Source organism: Melanerpes formicivorus, unplaced genomic scaffold (assembly GCF_026170545.1).
Source record: "Melanerpes formicivorus ecotype bairdi unplaced genomic scaffold, bMelFor1.0.p_v2 SCAF_5, whole genome shotgun sequence".
Taxonomy (NCBI): domain Eukaryota; kingdom Metazoa; phylum Chordata; class Aves; order Piciformes; family Picidae; genus Melanerpes; species Melanerpes formicivorus.
The window spans coordinates 20,450,175-20,468,358 of record NW_027142357.1 but is presented as its reverse complement, the minus strand read 5'-3'; the positions used below and the strand labels follow the sequence as shown (position 1 = coordinate 20,468,358).

At 37.5% G+C, this 18,184-nt stretch overlaps 1 protein-coding gene across 2 annotated transcripts in view; it reads right to left on the bottom strand.

Annotated features, from left to right (window-relative positions):
* Positions 1–3,310: 3,310 nt before the first annotated feature.
* The window catches only part of TLK1 (tousled like kinase 1), a 68,959-nt gene continuing 54,085 nt past the window's right edge, over positions 3,311–18,184 (bottom strand). For both annotated transcript variants that reach the window (XM_068138609.1, XM_068138608.1), the window contains exons 13-21: positions 16,409–16,506; positions 13,733–13,814; positions 13,374–13,465; positions 13,198–13,287; positions 12,309–12,478; positions 11,040–11,175; positions 8,452–8,563; positions 8,051–8,158; positions 3,311–5,057 (exon numbers count right to left, since the gene is read on the bottom strand). In XM_068138609.1, coding sequence (XP_067994710.1) covers positions 4,881–5,057; positions 8,051–8,158; positions 8,452–8,563; positions 11,040–11,175; positions 12,309–12,478; positions 13,198–13,287; positions 13,374–13,465; positions 13,733–13,814; positions 16,409–16,506 — 1,065 coding nt within the window. In that variant the 3' untranslated portion in view covers positions 3,311–4,880. The remainder of the gene's footprint in view (positions 5,058–8,050; positions 8,159–8,451; positions 8,564–11,039; positions 11,176–12,308; positions 12,479–13,197; positions 13,288–13,373; positions 13,466–13,732; positions 13,815–16,408; positions 16,507–18,184) is intronic.

The window sequence follows — 18,184 nt, the reverse complement described above, 5'->3', positions numbered from 1 at the left end:
TAATAGGCTTAAAAACACTAAGAAAGATGGGGTTCTAGGAAAAACTGTAGTAGATTGCTTGGGTAAATAATGTAGCCTCCACTGATGAGTATCTTTCAGAATAAAGTGGACAGATTTGTCAGGATATAAGTAAACTGGAACCAAACTTGGGCACTAGAAGTAACAGGAGTTTTTCAGGGACCCTTGCCTAGCAAGCATTGAGGACTAAGTAAAACCTGTTTGTGGAAAGGGCACCTGGAAACACGCTGGAAACACGTCAACTTAAGGTCACAGGTATGTAATGCTAGGATCCCAGGTTGGTGGGTCATGCAGAGCTCTGTTTTTCTAGACTCCTTAAATCAATCTATGATCATAGAGACATGAAATTACTGGATTATTAATTTTATATTTGAAAACATTTGCAATCTTTACCTACAAACACAAGACAATCTTCAACTCTAGAATTCATGACTGCCTGGAACCAGGTATGCTCCAGGCCACAGGAGAGGTATCTATACCCCAAAGCCCATGGCAGGGCCAGTGATGTGGCAGCAAACAGACCTAGTGGGCTGAGGGCAGGCAGTTCAGAAGCATGATGGTGGAAATAAGTCCATACTGCCAGGCAACCCTGGACCTGTGCAACTAGCACTGAAGCAGGCTGTCCAGAGAGGTTGCAGAGTCTCCTTCTCTGGAGACTTCCAAGACCTACCTGGATACATTCCTATGCAGACTACCCGAAGTCAACCTGCTTTGGCTGGGGGGTGGGACTCAATGATCTCTGGAGGTCCCTTCCAACCTCTAATGTACTGTGATTCTCCCACAACAGTTAATACATAGGAAAAAAAAAATTAAAAAGTCTACAACAGCAATTGTGAGGTTGAGTAAGTGTTCCAAACACCTAAATCAAGAGACTCCCTTACCCTTCTGCCTCCAAATTTTGAGGCCATCCTAACCCTGATGCCATGACCAGGCCTCTTCCCAGTGCAATGTCCCATTTCTGGAGAATACCAGCAAATCCTGGGAGCTCTTTTAAGAGAAAGAAAGGTCTTGAAGACATCTCTCACCCTTCCTGCAGCCACCTTCCAGCCAGCAGTATCCCTCCGTGATCCAGTCCTCTGTAGAAAACACAGCAGCAGGTGAAGAGGGGGTGGCTGCCACCACTTGCACAGCTGGGGGCCCTCAGCTGCAGGAGCTCCCCTGTGCTGTGACAGGCATAGCTTCAGCCCCAGCAGAGCTGAAGCCCAAAGCAAGACTGGAGCAATGGTGCTGCTGGGAGCTGCTCCCCAAACCAGGTATATGATATGCTGGCTAGGACAGCTGTGATATGGAGAAGACAGGCCTGGCTGGGCTGATGACCCCACCTCAGACCCTTGGTTTCCTCAAGATTCAGGAAGACTTCAAAGCTGGAACAGAAGAACATGGGAGGCTTCAAATCCCAGGGCATATTTTCCTTTCCAGAGCATGCTTATTTTAAAACATGTCTTTGCCAGTTACCTGCTTAGGCCAGCAGCAGCAGCAACAGCTATCCTTGCAAGGTCCCTGCAGCGCAGAGCACCCCTCAGCAGCAGCTCAGTGCCTCGTGCACCTGTGACTCGCATACTGAGAGGCTGTGGCTTTGTGGGCTTTTGAAAGCCTAATTATGCAGCAGTTTGCTCATAGCCATAGTGTGTGTGGCCAATAGCACTTGGGCAGCCGGCCAGCAATGCGATGCCCTTCCAGTCTTCCTCTGAGTGCTAAAAAGCACTTTTTAGAAAATTAAAATATTAACTAGCCTCCAGGAAAATGGTACCAATCAACTACAGTAAAGCAAGTTAAGGGTGAATAGTGTTCCACACTGAAATCTGAACAACTTCAGTGAAAACAAACGAAACAGAACTGTGCCAAAACATGGTTGTTTTTCAGAAATAAGCCAACCATTGTTAACTCTGGCTGCAGTGACCTGGAGCACTACAATCATCATTGGAAGTGCAGAACTTCTCTTACGGTCACCTCTGGTTCATATGTAGCTTTTTAAAATGATGAAGTAATGTAGTATTTTATCACCTTCCGGTAAATGGCAAAATTTTAAAGCATTTATAAATTTAAAGGAAGCCTTTTATTGACAAGGTTCATTAAATACACACTGATGAACTTAAATTTCATTCCTTTTGTCTACCTGCTGCTAAATCAGAAGAGAGCTTTAGGAAATCTAGTGATGGATGACACATGATGAAATTAGTAAAACAAGCATGAAACACAGACTGAATAACCAAGGCATGAATTACCTAGGGGTGAATCAACATTCCTACACAGGCAGCAGCAATTCAAGCTTCTAGACACATCCTCAAGAATACTTCTATCCCAAGCACAAATTGCTGAATACCAGACACCCAATGCGCTAACTCAGATGTCTTCTTGTGACTGTGCAGTAACTTCACATGAGGCTACAAGATTTTTAGCATCTTACGGTACTAACAGAAACACAGCTGTCTGTATTGAAGGTAAAAATCTTGCAACTTTGATTTAAAAGAGAGATGGTGACTCTCCTTTTATTTCTTGTATTTCTATACAAAACTTTCTTTAAAGTGAGTGTTTAAATTCCAAAATGTGTATGTGGTAAAGCTGGACGGAGTAAGCGCCATGCTTTCAGCCACAGCAGCCTATTCCCAGATGCTAACAACAGGAAAAACAAGTCTGCATGTAATTAGTGCAACGCATAACCCCCTTATTTTTAGGTAGCTGTAAAACTTCCAGTTACTTAAGTAGTTCTCAAGTACTTTGCCAAACTTTCCTTTGCTAGGCGTAACCATAATACATTCCAGATACATAAAAAACATTTAACACAATCCTACATCCTTTCCTTAGGCAAAAACATTCTTTGATTTAATTTCTGATACTGACACATGCAGGGTAAATCTAGTTTGAGCCTACAGGTATGGCACACTCTCCTTGAAGAATCTTGCACTCAGTCTCATGCTGTACAGGGTGAAAAGGATGCAGTCCCAGTACTCTGGTGTAATATGAGGCAGAAGGAGTCACTGAGTCTAACTTTATTCTATGAGCTAATTTTATTTCATGGTTAAAGCATTCTATATGAACCCACTGAAATAGTTAAAAGTTGCTTTTGTGAGGTCTGTTCAGTGAAACGATGTTTTGGTTACTTTGTTATGACAGATGTTTAAGTTGCATGGAATCCTCCTCTTCTACCACCACTGCTACAGAAATTAATTAATCCACTATTGGCCTTCTGTTTGTAATTAAAGAGAATACGTTTTAAATAGCCAAGTACAGTTCAACGATACGATTATCTGATTTGCCCTCCTTTGAAATGCAAAAACACACAAGGAAACCCTTGAAATTTCAACTGTCATTGTTTATTACTGTTTTGGCTACATTCTCTACAATTTCAGCAGCATCTTAAAGAGACAGTTAATGTTTCTTTATATACAATGAAAACAAAATGGCTTGCAACATCAGAAACAAGAGCAACAGTTTAACTGTACAATACTAAATGAAAACCTGTGGTAATACAGCCTCCTTTTTCTGCAACATGGACAAAATTACATATAGGTATTCAGCATCAAGAATGGGACAATAAAAGAACGGTGAATGGGAGAGAGATACACTGTTCTGCAAAGTAAGTTTCTACCATACAAGGCAGTTAGAAAATGTTTCACATTTTAAAATATCTGTACAAGCCACAAGAAACATTTCCTTGTTGATAGGAACTTCCAGAAACAGAGAATAACCATGAGCAACTTCTACATCTAGTATCAATGCGCTCTGCCGGCTGAGAACGCAACAGACTGACTTCAAGAACTGTACTGTATATTGCCAACACAGATCTGTTTTACATGCCTGGTTAATGAATTACCTACTCTTAGTCTCTCTATCACGTACAGTTGACTTGCACCTTAAGGAGGTCATTTGATTCTTTTGCAAAAGTAAAAGCAACGTCATTTAGCAGCAATTAAAAGCGCCTTGAGGGAGACTTAAAAAAAATACAATATCCAATTAGAAAAAGCCATACTTTAAACATTTGTACAGGAGTAAGTTGCTGAAATTTAACTGAAAATGTGACAGCTGTACAACAATTTACAATAGAGCTAGAAGGGAATTTATCATTATTCCTGCATAGAACATTATACATAACCTGTTTGCATTTGGTTTCATACTGTTGCTTGCTTTTATCAGAAGCCTGGAAAGTTTCACAAGTTTCAATACCACAGCAAGTATAGTATTTTTAGCAAATTGAGCAGATTCCAAAATTAGCAGTCTATTTGAGAAAGAAGTACCAGGAACTCCATATCACCCTTCCATCTAAATTCAGTGACACATCACCATATTTTCGGAGGTACAAGCCTGAGTTGCCAAATAAAATATTACAATTTTATCTGATGAATCGGATACAGAAGATACCTTTGACTGTCTCACACTCCTTACTTTGGTTTCAAAACATCAAAGTCTTGGAAAGATGGCAGTTTATGTAGTTTATAACCAGGCACAAAAAATTTCCTGTGTTTTCAAATTTGCTCACTACCTTTTTTAATTTAAATAATGAAAAACTACCCTTCATGTTAGAACTTTCCAGTATGAACCAAATGTACTTTAAGTATTAAAAAGACTATTTACAGTGTTCCCCAGAAAAAACTAAAAACCTTTTCTTCAGTCTTAAACACAGTATACCTGTTAGTGTGTAACAGGCAGTGTCATCCTTCAATGTTTAAAGGTATTTCTCAGAAGGGTACATTTATTCACAGTCCATGATCCATTCCAATCATACAAATGATACTATGTAGGACTTCGGTCTGAAAACACTGTTATCAAACTTGTCCTGTTAAAAACACTCAAATGCTTTCAAGCTCAGATCTGCATCTGGAAACTACACAAATGTATCATGCCATTCCTCGGCTGGAGAAATTTCAGTACGAAATAATGCTCGATGTAGGTGGTGTAGGGGATGCTGCTAGCCCAGTCATATGCAAGTTTCCTGAAGAATTTGATCTCCTCATATGAGGGAGAAGATAAGGATCATTAGCCAGCTGGTGGACATCAAATCTATCCTCTTTTCGGTATGCTAAACAGCGTCTGATAAAGGCCTGGAGAAGAAATGTAAGAAGTTACAAGACTATTCTGCCTACAAGCACATAAGCATGTCCTCCCGGATAAACTGGTTTCTAAACAAATTCTCATTCTTCTGTGATTCAATTCAAATGCCAGTGTAACATTTTACTGCTGAGTTCAATGAAAAAATGTAATGTCACAGCACAAAAAGAGTAATTCAATAAATTAATTGGCTTCAAATATTCACACTTCAAAAAATGTGTATTTCCATGGTTAGGAATTTTATGTACAAGCAAAACATTAGCATCTCACACACCCAGCTAGAATTCTGCATGTGTTATCCATGAACAGCTTAGTGAAAACTAGAAGGAAATGTCAGAGAATTAAAAAAGTAGAAAGGAGCTCTATGGAACTTCTAAAACCATTCAGCTGTGTGGTAGATGGGAGATGTAGGATAGAATTTCAAGGCTGTATCTGACCTTTGAAAGCAGGCACTACCTGCATGTGCCATGACTGAATAGAGCAAAATGTGAAATTTGGCAATGGTGGTTGCCACATTCAGTAGGCATGAAGTAACTAATAACCTACTTAAATGACTACCTGGCTAGATCTCCTTTTCCAGAAAAAAAACCCTCAATGTCATCCACATAAAAATGTATTATCAACTGAAAAATCGGTATCTAGCTTCAGGACTGTTCTTCAGACACTTAGGTTATTCTGCATTTATGCCCCTAGGTTGTATGCCAATCATTTTGTGCTGAAACTTTCTGTCAAGTCTTATGTCTAGCATAGACAGAACATTTGGTCTCCTGAGAGTTTGGACTCCAACATTTAATGATAGAAAATCCTTATTGCTACAGAACTGATTAGCACATCATTACTTAATTTAGAACTTAATTTAAAAGAATTATGTATCATTTCTTTGATAAATCTGTTCAGCTGTTTGTTCTTTGCTCCAATTAAAAACTGGAGATTAAAGGAGAAAAAAGATCTGTGACAAAAGTTCTGAAGAATCATGCTAGAATATACTTCTATCAATTGATCAGGCATATCTGTTAATATATATTTACGTGTTCTTGGACATTATGGACTTTAATAAAATTCTTCAAAATAAAGCCTTCCTAACAAATGAATTGCTAAGAGTTATTTGCAAGATTATTGGAGTAACAGTTTGTGTCTAAAATATTTGTTAAATATTTCTGTGACATATGTTAAATGCTTCTGTGACACTGTAGACAAACTACTGCAAAGCAAATGAGAACACTGCAGAGAACAGGAAAAAACTGAGGAGGATCAAAGGATAGCTAGGGGTCTGAAAACTAACAATGTCATTCCAGGTTCCATATTTATTTATCTCCCCGTTTTCACGATCAGAATTGCTGTTCTTTTACAACTGCCAGGTCAATAAATCTGAAATATAATTTGGATTCTACACAGTCATCATAAATGGTCTGAATTTACAAGTTAGTCTGAAATTGTAGTATAGCAAATAATTTCTTGCTCTCTTTTACAGCTGTCGTGACAATGTTAGAAAGAGTGGGGAATACTGAAAGTTGTAGCCTTTCAAAAAAACCCACAACAAATAGAACATGGAGTACACAAAGAATGTAAAATATGTTGCCAACTCTCCATGCTGCACTATTCACTCTTTCCTGACATCCTCTATATAAAAACTACTAATGACAAAGAAATGCAAAGTTCAAAGCCAGGGATACAAACTGTTAACGTGTAATATAGTATTCTCAGTTATATTATGTGTATTTGTCAACTTCATTCAAGGGACAGATCTTTTCCAAGTGAGGGTGAAAAAATGAAAATAAACAAAAACTCAAACAAAAAAATCCAGGACAAGCTACAGTTCTTCAGCCAAATTTTTACAACCTTAACTGCAACCCATTCACTAACACTGATTTTAGAAAGCAGAACCAACAGAAATATACCACAAATTCAAACAGCAGGTTTACGTACCCTAAAGGCGTACTTTTTTGGTAAGTTAACACCACTAGAAATAGGGTTTTTTCCTTTTAATCTCTAGAAATGAAATCTTAACATTCCTCTTCTTTTCCCCCCAGCTTGTGTCCCAAATTAAAGTATGTTTAATTAGTTGTGGAAACTTTAATAGGCCTTCTAAGATCTTGGCATTTTTTCCAAGAAACACACATCTACTGTATCGGCTCATGCATAAACTTTTCAAAAACCGGGGCAGTTTTACCAACAATAACACACAGCTTATGTTTTCTTCCACATTCACTGAGTTGAATTTATGTTATGGATGTCCTCAGAGGCAGTAATTTGGGAAAACACCTCCATCTATTTCTGAATAGCTAGTCTGTGGAGACAACTTTGATATTACAGATATTTCAGCACAGTATTTTCAAAACCAGGAAACATTGCCATCCATACCTTTGTGGGAAGATGAACTGTTTGGGCAGTCTTACTGCCTGAACAGCAGCATCAACATATCTTATAGATTCTTAATCTTAAGAACTTATTTTTCTAAACCCAGCTTTGAATTAATACACACGTACTATGTATGACCTTTCAAAGGGAAAAGTGTTAGCAGGCTCCAAAGAGCTTGTTATCGTTAGCAGAGGTATTTCACAAGAACTTCTAGCAAGACAGTCTGAGGAAGACACCTAAGGTCCTCTGAAAAATAGCACAGTAGACCTTTTTGAAGCACTCTATGTCAAAACCCACTTACAAATTTCTGGAATCTGTGTGTATGCATCCATCTATCAATCTATATCTTGATCATGTACTTCAAAGTGAGACTATATATATACATATACACATACACACACATACACATATGTAGTCTTTCTCTGAAGCACACAATTTTGCAAAGTCCCAGAATAAGTTTGCTTACGATAAAAACATCAAAATACTAGTTTGCCCTTATGTTTCCCTACATATTCAGTTACTATGTTCTGCAGCATTCTTAAGTAACAGCAATTGTACAGCTTAATCCTTTATGATGTATTATGATGTGTGTTTTAAAAGTTACTCAAGAGATCATATGAAAAGTTACCTTGGCTTCATTGCTTACAACAGGTTTGACAGGGAACTGAACTTCTGTGGCTTTTAATATTGTATTTTCTTGTAAAATATCTTGCTGTGATTGATTGTGGCCAAATGGCTGAAAAATAAGCACACGGTATTCTAAATGAGAGCTATCCAACTACTTTGATTTCATAAATGTTTATCCTATAGTGTGTTGTTGCAGTGTTAATACAAATTGATAACCATTCTGTAAATAAAAAGAAGTTTCAGTTAAGGTTTTGTACATTTCTTGCAATATCAATGCACACTACCAAAAAGTAAGACAAGTAATTGTCCAGATATATTCATGTCTTTATGACTGGAATTCAGTCTACTGAAAACAAATATTTGCATTAGACCCCCAAGACTTTCACACAACATTTTCCTTACCTTTCTACCATAAAGGCATTGGAAAAAGATTACTCCAACTGACCATACATCAACCTTATTAGAAATCTTTGGTGGCTCTTTGCCAACTACAAAGCACTCTGGAGGCAAGTACCTGGAGAACAAAACATACATCTCAGTGTCTGCAAGTAGATGCATGGCATCACTAGAACTTGAGTATCAGATTACCCAAATGTAAACATCTATGACCTTTTGACAACTCTATGGTTTCTTTATGATTTATATTCCAACAGCCTGCACACCTATCAAAACTGACATTACAATTTTTTTGTCATTGATCACTCAAATAGAAGTCTATTTCATACAAGCACAAATACTCATATTCTTGACTTCAATTACTAATACTTTTTTTTTAAATTGGGGTCCTATGTTAAATATGAACCTTCACCATCTATCAGAGCAAGAAGATATGAAAGGCATATATAGCATTTTAAGAGAAGGCCTGGTTAGAAATCAAAGAGTATAAATTTGGCTTAAAGACCCTTTACTAAGTTTTTAATAAGAATGACAACATTAACAAGAGGCATATATGGTAGACAAAGGTCATTGCTAACTCCATTCCTATAATCAGGAGGAAGCCATACATAAAGAGCCTTTCAGCCTCAACTTTCATTGAGGAAGTTCCTATGCCATTCCTGAATTATGTAAGAACTGGTGAAATGAAATCACCTTTAAAAACAGTATCAGTATGGTGGCAGTTACTGACTGTAACAACTAAAACTGAAAAAGGCATAGAAACTATTAGAAGAACTACAGACAAGATGTTCTTGTATCAACAGCACAGATCACTTTGAATAAATTTTCAGGAAGAATTTGTGGAGTATTGACTAAGGAACTAGATGATCCTTGAGGTCCCTTCCAACCCTAACAATTCCATGATTCTCTAAGTATTTTCTTTGCAGAAAAAAAAGAGATAAGAATTTAACACAAATACGAGTTTCACACGACATCACAGAATCTCTTCTGGAATACTTATGTATAATTCTGATAACAACAACCAAGAAAAATGACCTTAAAGTGATGCAAAGGAAGATACTGAAACGATCTGAATAATACAGACCCTACAGTTTGGGGAAAGAAGCCCTGAAAGCTATAAAAACATCAGGGAGAAAGTGCCAGAACGGGAAACAACCTACTTCAGGGAGGACAGTGTTGGCACAGGAGCAAACAAGTATAAACTGGCCACAAATAAACACAGTCTGTAAATTAGAGGATTAGGTTTCTAATCATCAGAGAACTGAGGTTATGGAACACACTCTAAATCAGATTACTGGGACAAAACACTACCTAAACTGAATACAAACGTCTAAGTTTACAAAAAAGATTATGTGACCCAACTGCACAGACAGGCAGGTAACCAGAACCAGCGACTGAGGAAATCCCTTCCATGACTATGCTACTGACAGTTTGTGAAATCTGCTCTAAACACTCATCCCCCACCTCAAACTCATTCAAAATATTTCTCTCCTTAATAAAGATTTTGGGGTCAAGGAATTGGAAACAGGAAAATTCACCATGACCTCATAACGGCCGCAAACTTTTCTGCATCTCTTAGTTTACAGCACCACTAGTGCTTGTGATTAGATGAAATCCAAAGGCCAAAACTTTCTGACATACATTCCTAAAATACTTAAACTGGTGTTTCATTAGAAGCATTAAAGAGAGTAAAAAAAGCCTAACTCTTCTAAAATGTTTCAACTTGAATAATCATCTTTTCACAGCATGTGAGCATTGGAATGCTGAGAAAGGAAAGGGCAAAAACTATTACACGCAACTTTGAAATATGGGAAAAGCTTCAGAACAAACATGAATGACACCAGCATCTGTTTAGAGTTAGGTTTCAGCTCCTGACTCTGATCTTGCTACTGGTAGAATAAGGAGAACACAAGCAAATTAATTCATAAGCAATAACCTGACCAATAAAGGCTTTCTATTCCACCCATCCTAACACAGCTGCCATGCTTTCAGGCTCAAATAGCTACTGTGCATAAAGAAACCGCATATTTAGAGAGCAAATTCTAGAAACAGCTTTTCCATAAGCAACAAAATGCTTATTGTCATTCCTCTTCCGTAGGCAGCTCTAAAACTTCATGGTTTTGGATAAGCATGCAAGTGCACACAGAAAACAACTGCTGAGCTTTAGTGTGGAAGAGTAAATACTCTTTTGTCCTAAGGACATTACCTGCTGGTAATCCCTGCTCTAAGATTTCCAAGGACTAAGCACTCACACTTAATCATCATAGCTCTGTCAAGTGTCTTTGACCACCTGCAGCCGAAGATTAAACACCTGCTTCTTCAGGGAAACTGCATTTCTAACTAATAGTTATAATCTCCACATTTTTAATATATATAATTAAACAACATACACTCAGACTTTCACATCTTACTTTCAGGTAACCATTCAAACATTTGGGGTATCAACATTCACAGTACTGCACAAAAATCTTTGTTTATCATCCATGCTGATATTCTAAATCCTAGCTCTCCATCCAAATTCACTTTATAAGAGAGCATTTATGAAATCTGAACAATAACCCAGGTCTTCACAGCAAAGCCAAACCAGGCATTACCAGTAAGTTCCTGCTCCCTGTGAAGTTAAATCCATTCCATCTACACCATAGCTGTCATCATCCATTATTTTGGACAGGCCAAAATCAGTAATTTTTATTTCTCCACATGCTGTTCCATCTACAAGAAGGATATTACCTATTCAGAAGAAAAAAAAAATTACCTCAAAAAAAAGCTAACATAATATTTTATTTTAAAAACTAGGTTCAGTCTACACAAATCTCTAATTTCGTGAGGGGTAAGCAACAACTTTACACAGCTTTTATATCATGAAATCTTATGTAACTTGATTATATTTCAGCGCAGCCTCAGGAACTCTCTAGGTTATCATTACATCATCTGAAATGGCTCCCTCAGCTGGGAGCTGGCTGAACAGCGAGGAAATACCAAAATGTAGCAAGGAAACACCAAAACGTAGCAGCATACTAGGCACAATGAAGTTTCTGCCCAGAATAAATCCCACACTATGGGTTTGAGGGCCTGCATATGTGACAAAATCATGCCAAGAAACTGCTTCAATACTGTGAACCTTACCCCATGTGATAAGGCTGTACAATAATTATTTTTATACAGAAGTTATTTGATGAAGGTCCTCTAAGAACAAAACCTAATGAGACTAAGAGCACGTTCTGTACAATTCTGTAAGTTGAGGAAAATCTGTATGAACAATTTATTAAACACCATCAAGCAAACACGTTGGCACTAAGAGTTTCATTACAAAACCTCATGGTTGGACATGTAGCAGATTAAAGTATATGAAGAATACCAGCATAATTCGTGTAAGGTAGTAAAACAAAGGCCATGGAATCAAGACAGCACCAATCCTTTATTAATTGTAAAGAAAACTTCTGTCAAGTCCTGTTTTGACATGCTTGTACTGGGGTGCTAAAACTGACTGCTTACCCATTTCAATCCTTTACTGGCTAAGAAATACTTAACAGGAAAATAATTTACACATCAGCACTCCACAGTGATCAGACAGGACTAAGTCAACTAATTCTATTATTTGTTTATATCGCTATTTGCTGATGTAGGTACCTATGTGTTATATGCTGTTTTTTTCCTACAAAATCAAATCAAAACAATACAAAGTATAAAAGTTATGACAAGCATTTTTCTGAAGACAGTAATAAAACTAGAAAGTAAAGTACACACTCTTTTTAATTGTTTACAGTAAGCCTGGCATAGAGGAGATAATACTGAATTACAAACAAAATAAAGGATAGATAAAAAACCCCATGACATTTTCAATCATAACGTTGCTCATTTACCTGGCTTAAGATCATAGTGTATAATAGGGGGCTTGATCTCATTGAGATATCGTAGTGCATTTACAATTTGCATTACAATGGACCTAGCTTCCTTCTCTGACATCAATTTATGTTGCTTGAGATAGAAATCCAAGTCATTGCCTTCACAGTATTCTAACACCGTGCAAAACCTAGGGCAGAATTTCAGAGAGACAAAATTAAGTAACATATCAAAAGGCACAATCAGAGACATGACAACATAGTTTGATACTGGCAAGTTTAGGGATGGCTGCCTGAATATTAAATATTTGAAGGACATTGTTAACAGAACACACGACATAACTATTAGCTTATGAAAACTGCCATCTGTCAGAACACTCAATACTCACCAAAGATAAAATGCATCCATGCAGAGGAGAGGGTAAGTTAAAAAACCAAAAATACTTATGTAGGCATATTTCTCAATAGAAAAAATATATTCACTGTCCCTTAAGATGTGACACAAGTGGTGCAGCCCTGTGACAATGGGCTATACTTAGGCTGGTAACAGTCTTGGAAACTTGTTTAAGTTACAAGAGACTTTCTGAGTTGCCCTACAGCAGCCCTCGTTCTGCCCAAAGCCACTAGAACACTGCATGTCCCTTTTGCCCTCAGGACATCCTGTAGGGCTTGCTAGTCAGATGTTGCAAAACACTGTTTTCATCATTTTATAGAAGGCCTGCACCATTTAGCTGAGACCAAATTCTACAAGTAGACTTTTTTTTTTTTTAATCCCCTTAAGGACACCCTGAATGCCTTGGCTGAAAACAAGAACATACATTTGCTCAAATACTCTTAATTTCTATTTATCTAATATACAACACTAAAATTCTTGTCAAGTTGTAGAAAACGTATCATTGTATGTACTCACGTATCTGTATCCAGGGAGAAGTAGTCATATAGTTTAACTATCCGGGGGTGATCCAGTTCTTTGTGTATTCTATACTCTCTGCAGGCATGTCTAAAAGAAGATGGATACATTAACATTCTAGAATCAATAAAATGCTATTCAATTTAACATATGAAGCATAAGTCATTAATATTTACTTGTGGTAGTTTTCTTTCTTTTCATCCCTCCAGCTTTTGTTAAGCTGGTGAATCTTCACAGCAGCATATCTTTGTTCATAAAGATCAAAAGCCTAAAAAAGAAACCCACAAACACAGGAAAGTTATAACCAATGATGATAAAAATAACACCCAGTAGAGAAAAAAAAAGAAAGCATCTAATTTTCAGGTCTATTGTAATGCTACATCCCTCCACAGGTTAATCAATGCTTGCTCAACCAGTTTTTAATGAGTATAGTACATTACAATCCTTCTACTTATTTAGATTCCCTCCCCCACCAAAATGTAATGCACAAATGTACATGACTGAAACACCAGATTAAGTAGACACAATGCTCTACCTTGTATACTTCACTGAAGCCACCTCTGCCAAGTAAATGGAGTAACAAATACCGCTCATTCAATGTAGGGTGATCTTTGAATCTCAAAAGAAGAAAAAAAAATTGCATTTAAAATATATAAATAAGAGACTAAAATGTGAGCCTCTTACTATTCTTAGTATTACTTTTCAAATTTATAGAATGGTAGGGGTTGGAAGGGACCTCCAGAGATCATCTAGTCCAACCCTGTTGCTAATGCAGGTGTGCCTAGATCAGGCTGCATAGGAAAGTGTTCAGGCAGGTTTTGAAAGTCTCCAGAAATGAAGACTCCACAACCTCTCTGAGCAGCCTGTTCCTGTGGCTCTGTCACCCTCAAAACAAAGAAATTTTTCCTTAAGTTCTAGTGAAATATCTTGTGTTCTAGTTTGTACTCCTTACCCCTTGTCCTAGTACTGGCCATCACTGAAAAAAACCCAGCCCAAAATACACTGAATAGTGTTACACCATGTTCAACAACTACATACATGCCGACATGTAAGTTTGCCCATCTCTAAACTGGGCAAATATTTCCTACTCTTTGCTGTGAAAGCTGGAGCCCTGAACAGTTGAGTTAGCCTCCTGCTCTATATGTGGAGGCTTGGGGAGGGAGATACATGGGTAGAGAGATAGAAGGTAACATTCCTAGAACAAGAAAGATGGCTCAGCTTTGCATCACAGCTAGAAACTGAAAACCCAACAAGATCTGAGCCTGGACCAAACAGTGGCTTTGTGTCAGAACCCTCTTCCTTTCCAGATGGCCAGTTGCCAAGATGTGTTAGGAAAGACAATAGGGGCTATAGACCTAAATCACTTATCCATTGCTTCTGATTTCTATGTTACGCATGTAAACTGCAGCTTGGATGCTTGGTATATATTCAAGCCTAAACTCCCACAAAAACATGAACACACAGTCTAAAGCTTTTCACTCTGCACCCTAAAATGTGTCAACACTGACTGCAGAAAATGAGCAATGAAGCTGCAGTATTCTGCTCATCTACATCCTGTTAACTGTTTTCAACCAGGACTGTAATTTTGATATTGTTCACTGCACATATGCAGTCAAAACCTGTCATTTTTCTGTGGCATTTACTTCTTTCTGTTGAAAGGTCCTTTTCTCAAAAATATCCCACTCTTCTAATACAGGCAGCACTGAAGAGTGGGGAAAAAAAAAAGTGTTATAATTTAACCTGTGAAGAACTGCTTGTATGTATTTTTAAAATAAAATATTCTGCCATTGAATTGTAAGCCTCAACACTGACTGTTTCTCATATCTAAAACACAACATCAGTTTAGCTACCAGTAAGCAGAATAGCCACATGGTAAACAAAAAATTCTCTGTATTCCTGCAGGGTAGGTATGGGGACCATTAAGAGAGTTAAGCATCACTTTACCTTATTGCTTTAATTTTTAAAAGTCCTAGTGTATACACAAAATTCTACTGCTTCATTAATATTTACTAGTACAAAAAGAAAGGCCAAGTCTCATCATCTCCTTCCCCATAGCTCCTCATTCCACTGCTTTCTCTCCTTATGGCAGCAAAATCCTTTTTCTAACTGGGGCAAAGAACTAGACCAAGAAATTCATCTGGTCTTAAAATTTATCCACAAAGAGAAATCACAGGAGCTGGTTTTAACTTGGATCAATTTCCAGTCTGTTGACTAAAGAAATGCCATTGCAAGGACAAGGGGTAATGGATATAAACTGCAGCACAAGGAGGTGCTGCCTCAACATGAGGAGAAACTTCTTCACTGTGAGGGTCACAGAGCACTGGAATAGGCTCCCCAGAGAGGTTGTGCAGTCTCCTCTGGAGACTTTCAAGACCCATCTGGATGCATCCCTGTGTGACCTGTGCTAGACTCTATGGTCCTGCTCTGGCAGGGCAGTTGGACTTGATCTCCGGAGGTCCCTTCCAACCCCAATGTCCTGTGATCCCGTTTTTCCTTCTTCTGTGCTCCCACACCCCCCCCACCGTCCCGAAATGAAATGAGGCAAGGACATAAGTAGTCAGAGATAGGCAGAACCAGTTCCTTTCAAGCAACAGCCACAGCTTAAAGAGCTGATAAAACTGTAGTGTTAGTGTTTGCATTTGTCATCACTAACTTATTTAGTTAGGTGCTTATAACTTCCAAATCTACGTAATAATAACTAATATTAAATATCAATTTGACATTGCGATATACTGCTATGCAAGCTGAAGTGGAGAGTAACATTTAACATAATATGAAAAACTGCATTTCTCTTTTGCTACTAGGCACCTGTAGCTACCATGAATACAATACAGTGCAGTAAAACCACAGCTAATTTTAACTGCATCACAAAATTGCTGCTGCTGTATCAAACCTACCCACCATTTTCTTGCATATTGCCATCTAACTGAATTGCATTAGGTTCCCTCACAGGTATTGTTTTAGGCTAGTAATACAGTCTACAAGTTTTAGGTCTCTTGCACTATAAACTGTGCATTTGTGTTACTTCTTGAGTAGTCAATAAAACTTTTCAACAGTTCACCAAATTTTAAGTAATACTACGGGTTTTTTTTTAAGTTTAAGTAAGTTGGTGTTGAAAATATTGAAGTTTATGAATGAGCTTCTTCCTCTGCAAGTAAAATGTGTTTCTACAGCATAATTTAAAAAATAGACATGCAAGTAAGTCTCTTACTGTGAATTATCTTCATTATTTATTCTTTTCAGTTCTCTTATGTGAAGATTCCTAACTCTTTCCAAACGTTCAAGTTCTGCTTGTATTTCAGCTTCCTCCTGCAAATGAAAAGAACAAAATATAAAAGCTCATTTACTCCCCATTTGAAAGGGATATTTTTACCCCTGCATCAATACTAGCGGTGATGGAGGAACATTACATTAAAAAACCCTGCTGAACTAGAAGAAAGCACTGCTTTTCTCTTAAAGCCAGAAAAATTCAAAAAGATAAGGCAAAAAGCCTGTTTCAAGGAACCTTTCTGTTCATGAACCCACAGGTAATGGGATGACACAGTTTTGTTCTGCATTGTAGGGATGCTATTTGAAATGAGAGGCAGCTGGGTTTTGTACCTCAGCCAAGGAGAGAAATTATCTGGGAAGCAGTCTGAAATTGATACACAAAGAAGAAAAAACACGAGAGATGTGCAGTTATAGATTTTGTACAAGCTGTCAAATTCAGAAAAGATGTTTAAACTATTTTGAGGCTAAAGTGCACATAAAAAAAGGTGCTGATACAAGGCACCAATATCAAGCTAATTAAAAAGAAGATTTTAAAGAAAAATTATCTTATTAAGATTACAAATGTAGAATGTGTATTATCTAAGGTTTTGAGTGGAACTTCAAAAGAAGAATGTCAAGTAAGAGCACATTCCCTAATCAATTTCAGCACTTAAAATTATCTCATCTTTATGCTACATATTAGAGAACACTGAGATAGTCAGTTATTCAGAATATGTATCTATTCTCAAAGTGAAAAACCTATGCTCATAGAAAGACACTGCAGAAAGTGTTAGAGCAGTTGAGCAATTTCAGAGTTAGAACCTCAAGAATTTGAAAGTTTAAATAAAGAGGATACAAAATCAGTTCATTCCAGAAAGCTTGTAATTATGGATTTATTCTGGCTGACACAAAAAAAGAAGGCCTGGCATCTGATATGTGTATTTTTCAGTAGCAGTGCCCATGAAAGAAGCACCCCACATCATTCTTTGTTTTTTTGGCACAGATTTTTGTACAGCCACATGGTGAAGCAAAATGGAAAACTAATCAATCTCTCTTTTTTTTTTCCCTTTCCTTTTTTTAAACCAAAACAAACCAAAATAAACAAGCCTTGCAAAAAGATACATATTTGGATTCTGGAAGAAGCTAGATCTGTCCTCCAACCCAGTTTATACTGTCATTGTACAACCTGGTGGTGCTGATAAAAGTAAAGGGCAACAAGTTATGGCAGAGGCCAGTGGAAGAGAGAGAAAATGCCATAAAGCTGGTATTTCCAAATATGGTGTATCATAAACCCATGCCCTAAATCAAGAAATAGATCTATATAATCTAAAGCATACATTAAATGATCACATTTCCAATGAGTTGAAGAGCTCAATGTAGATTATTTCAGTGCATATCCCAAGTCCCCCTCAAAAAGCTAAATAAAAAAACCTCTTAGCCCTAACCAAGACACCAGAACTTCCATTCACAAAACAAGAATCAAATTCCTCACAATTTAAAACCTGGACTAAGTAACATTAATCTGCTAGCAGATCTGCATGGACCATTTGTTTTTCCTCACACAATGTCAAGGAAGTTTTTTTCCCTGTTTATGCAATGTTAAACTCTTTTTTATATACTTAGACTCATCTACAGTTCTCTTTTAAATACCCTGAAATGGCATGCAGTTCCTCATAACCCAACAGTCCTTCATAAAGAATTCCTGCCCTTCTCTCCCCACAAAAGGCCACACACTTAT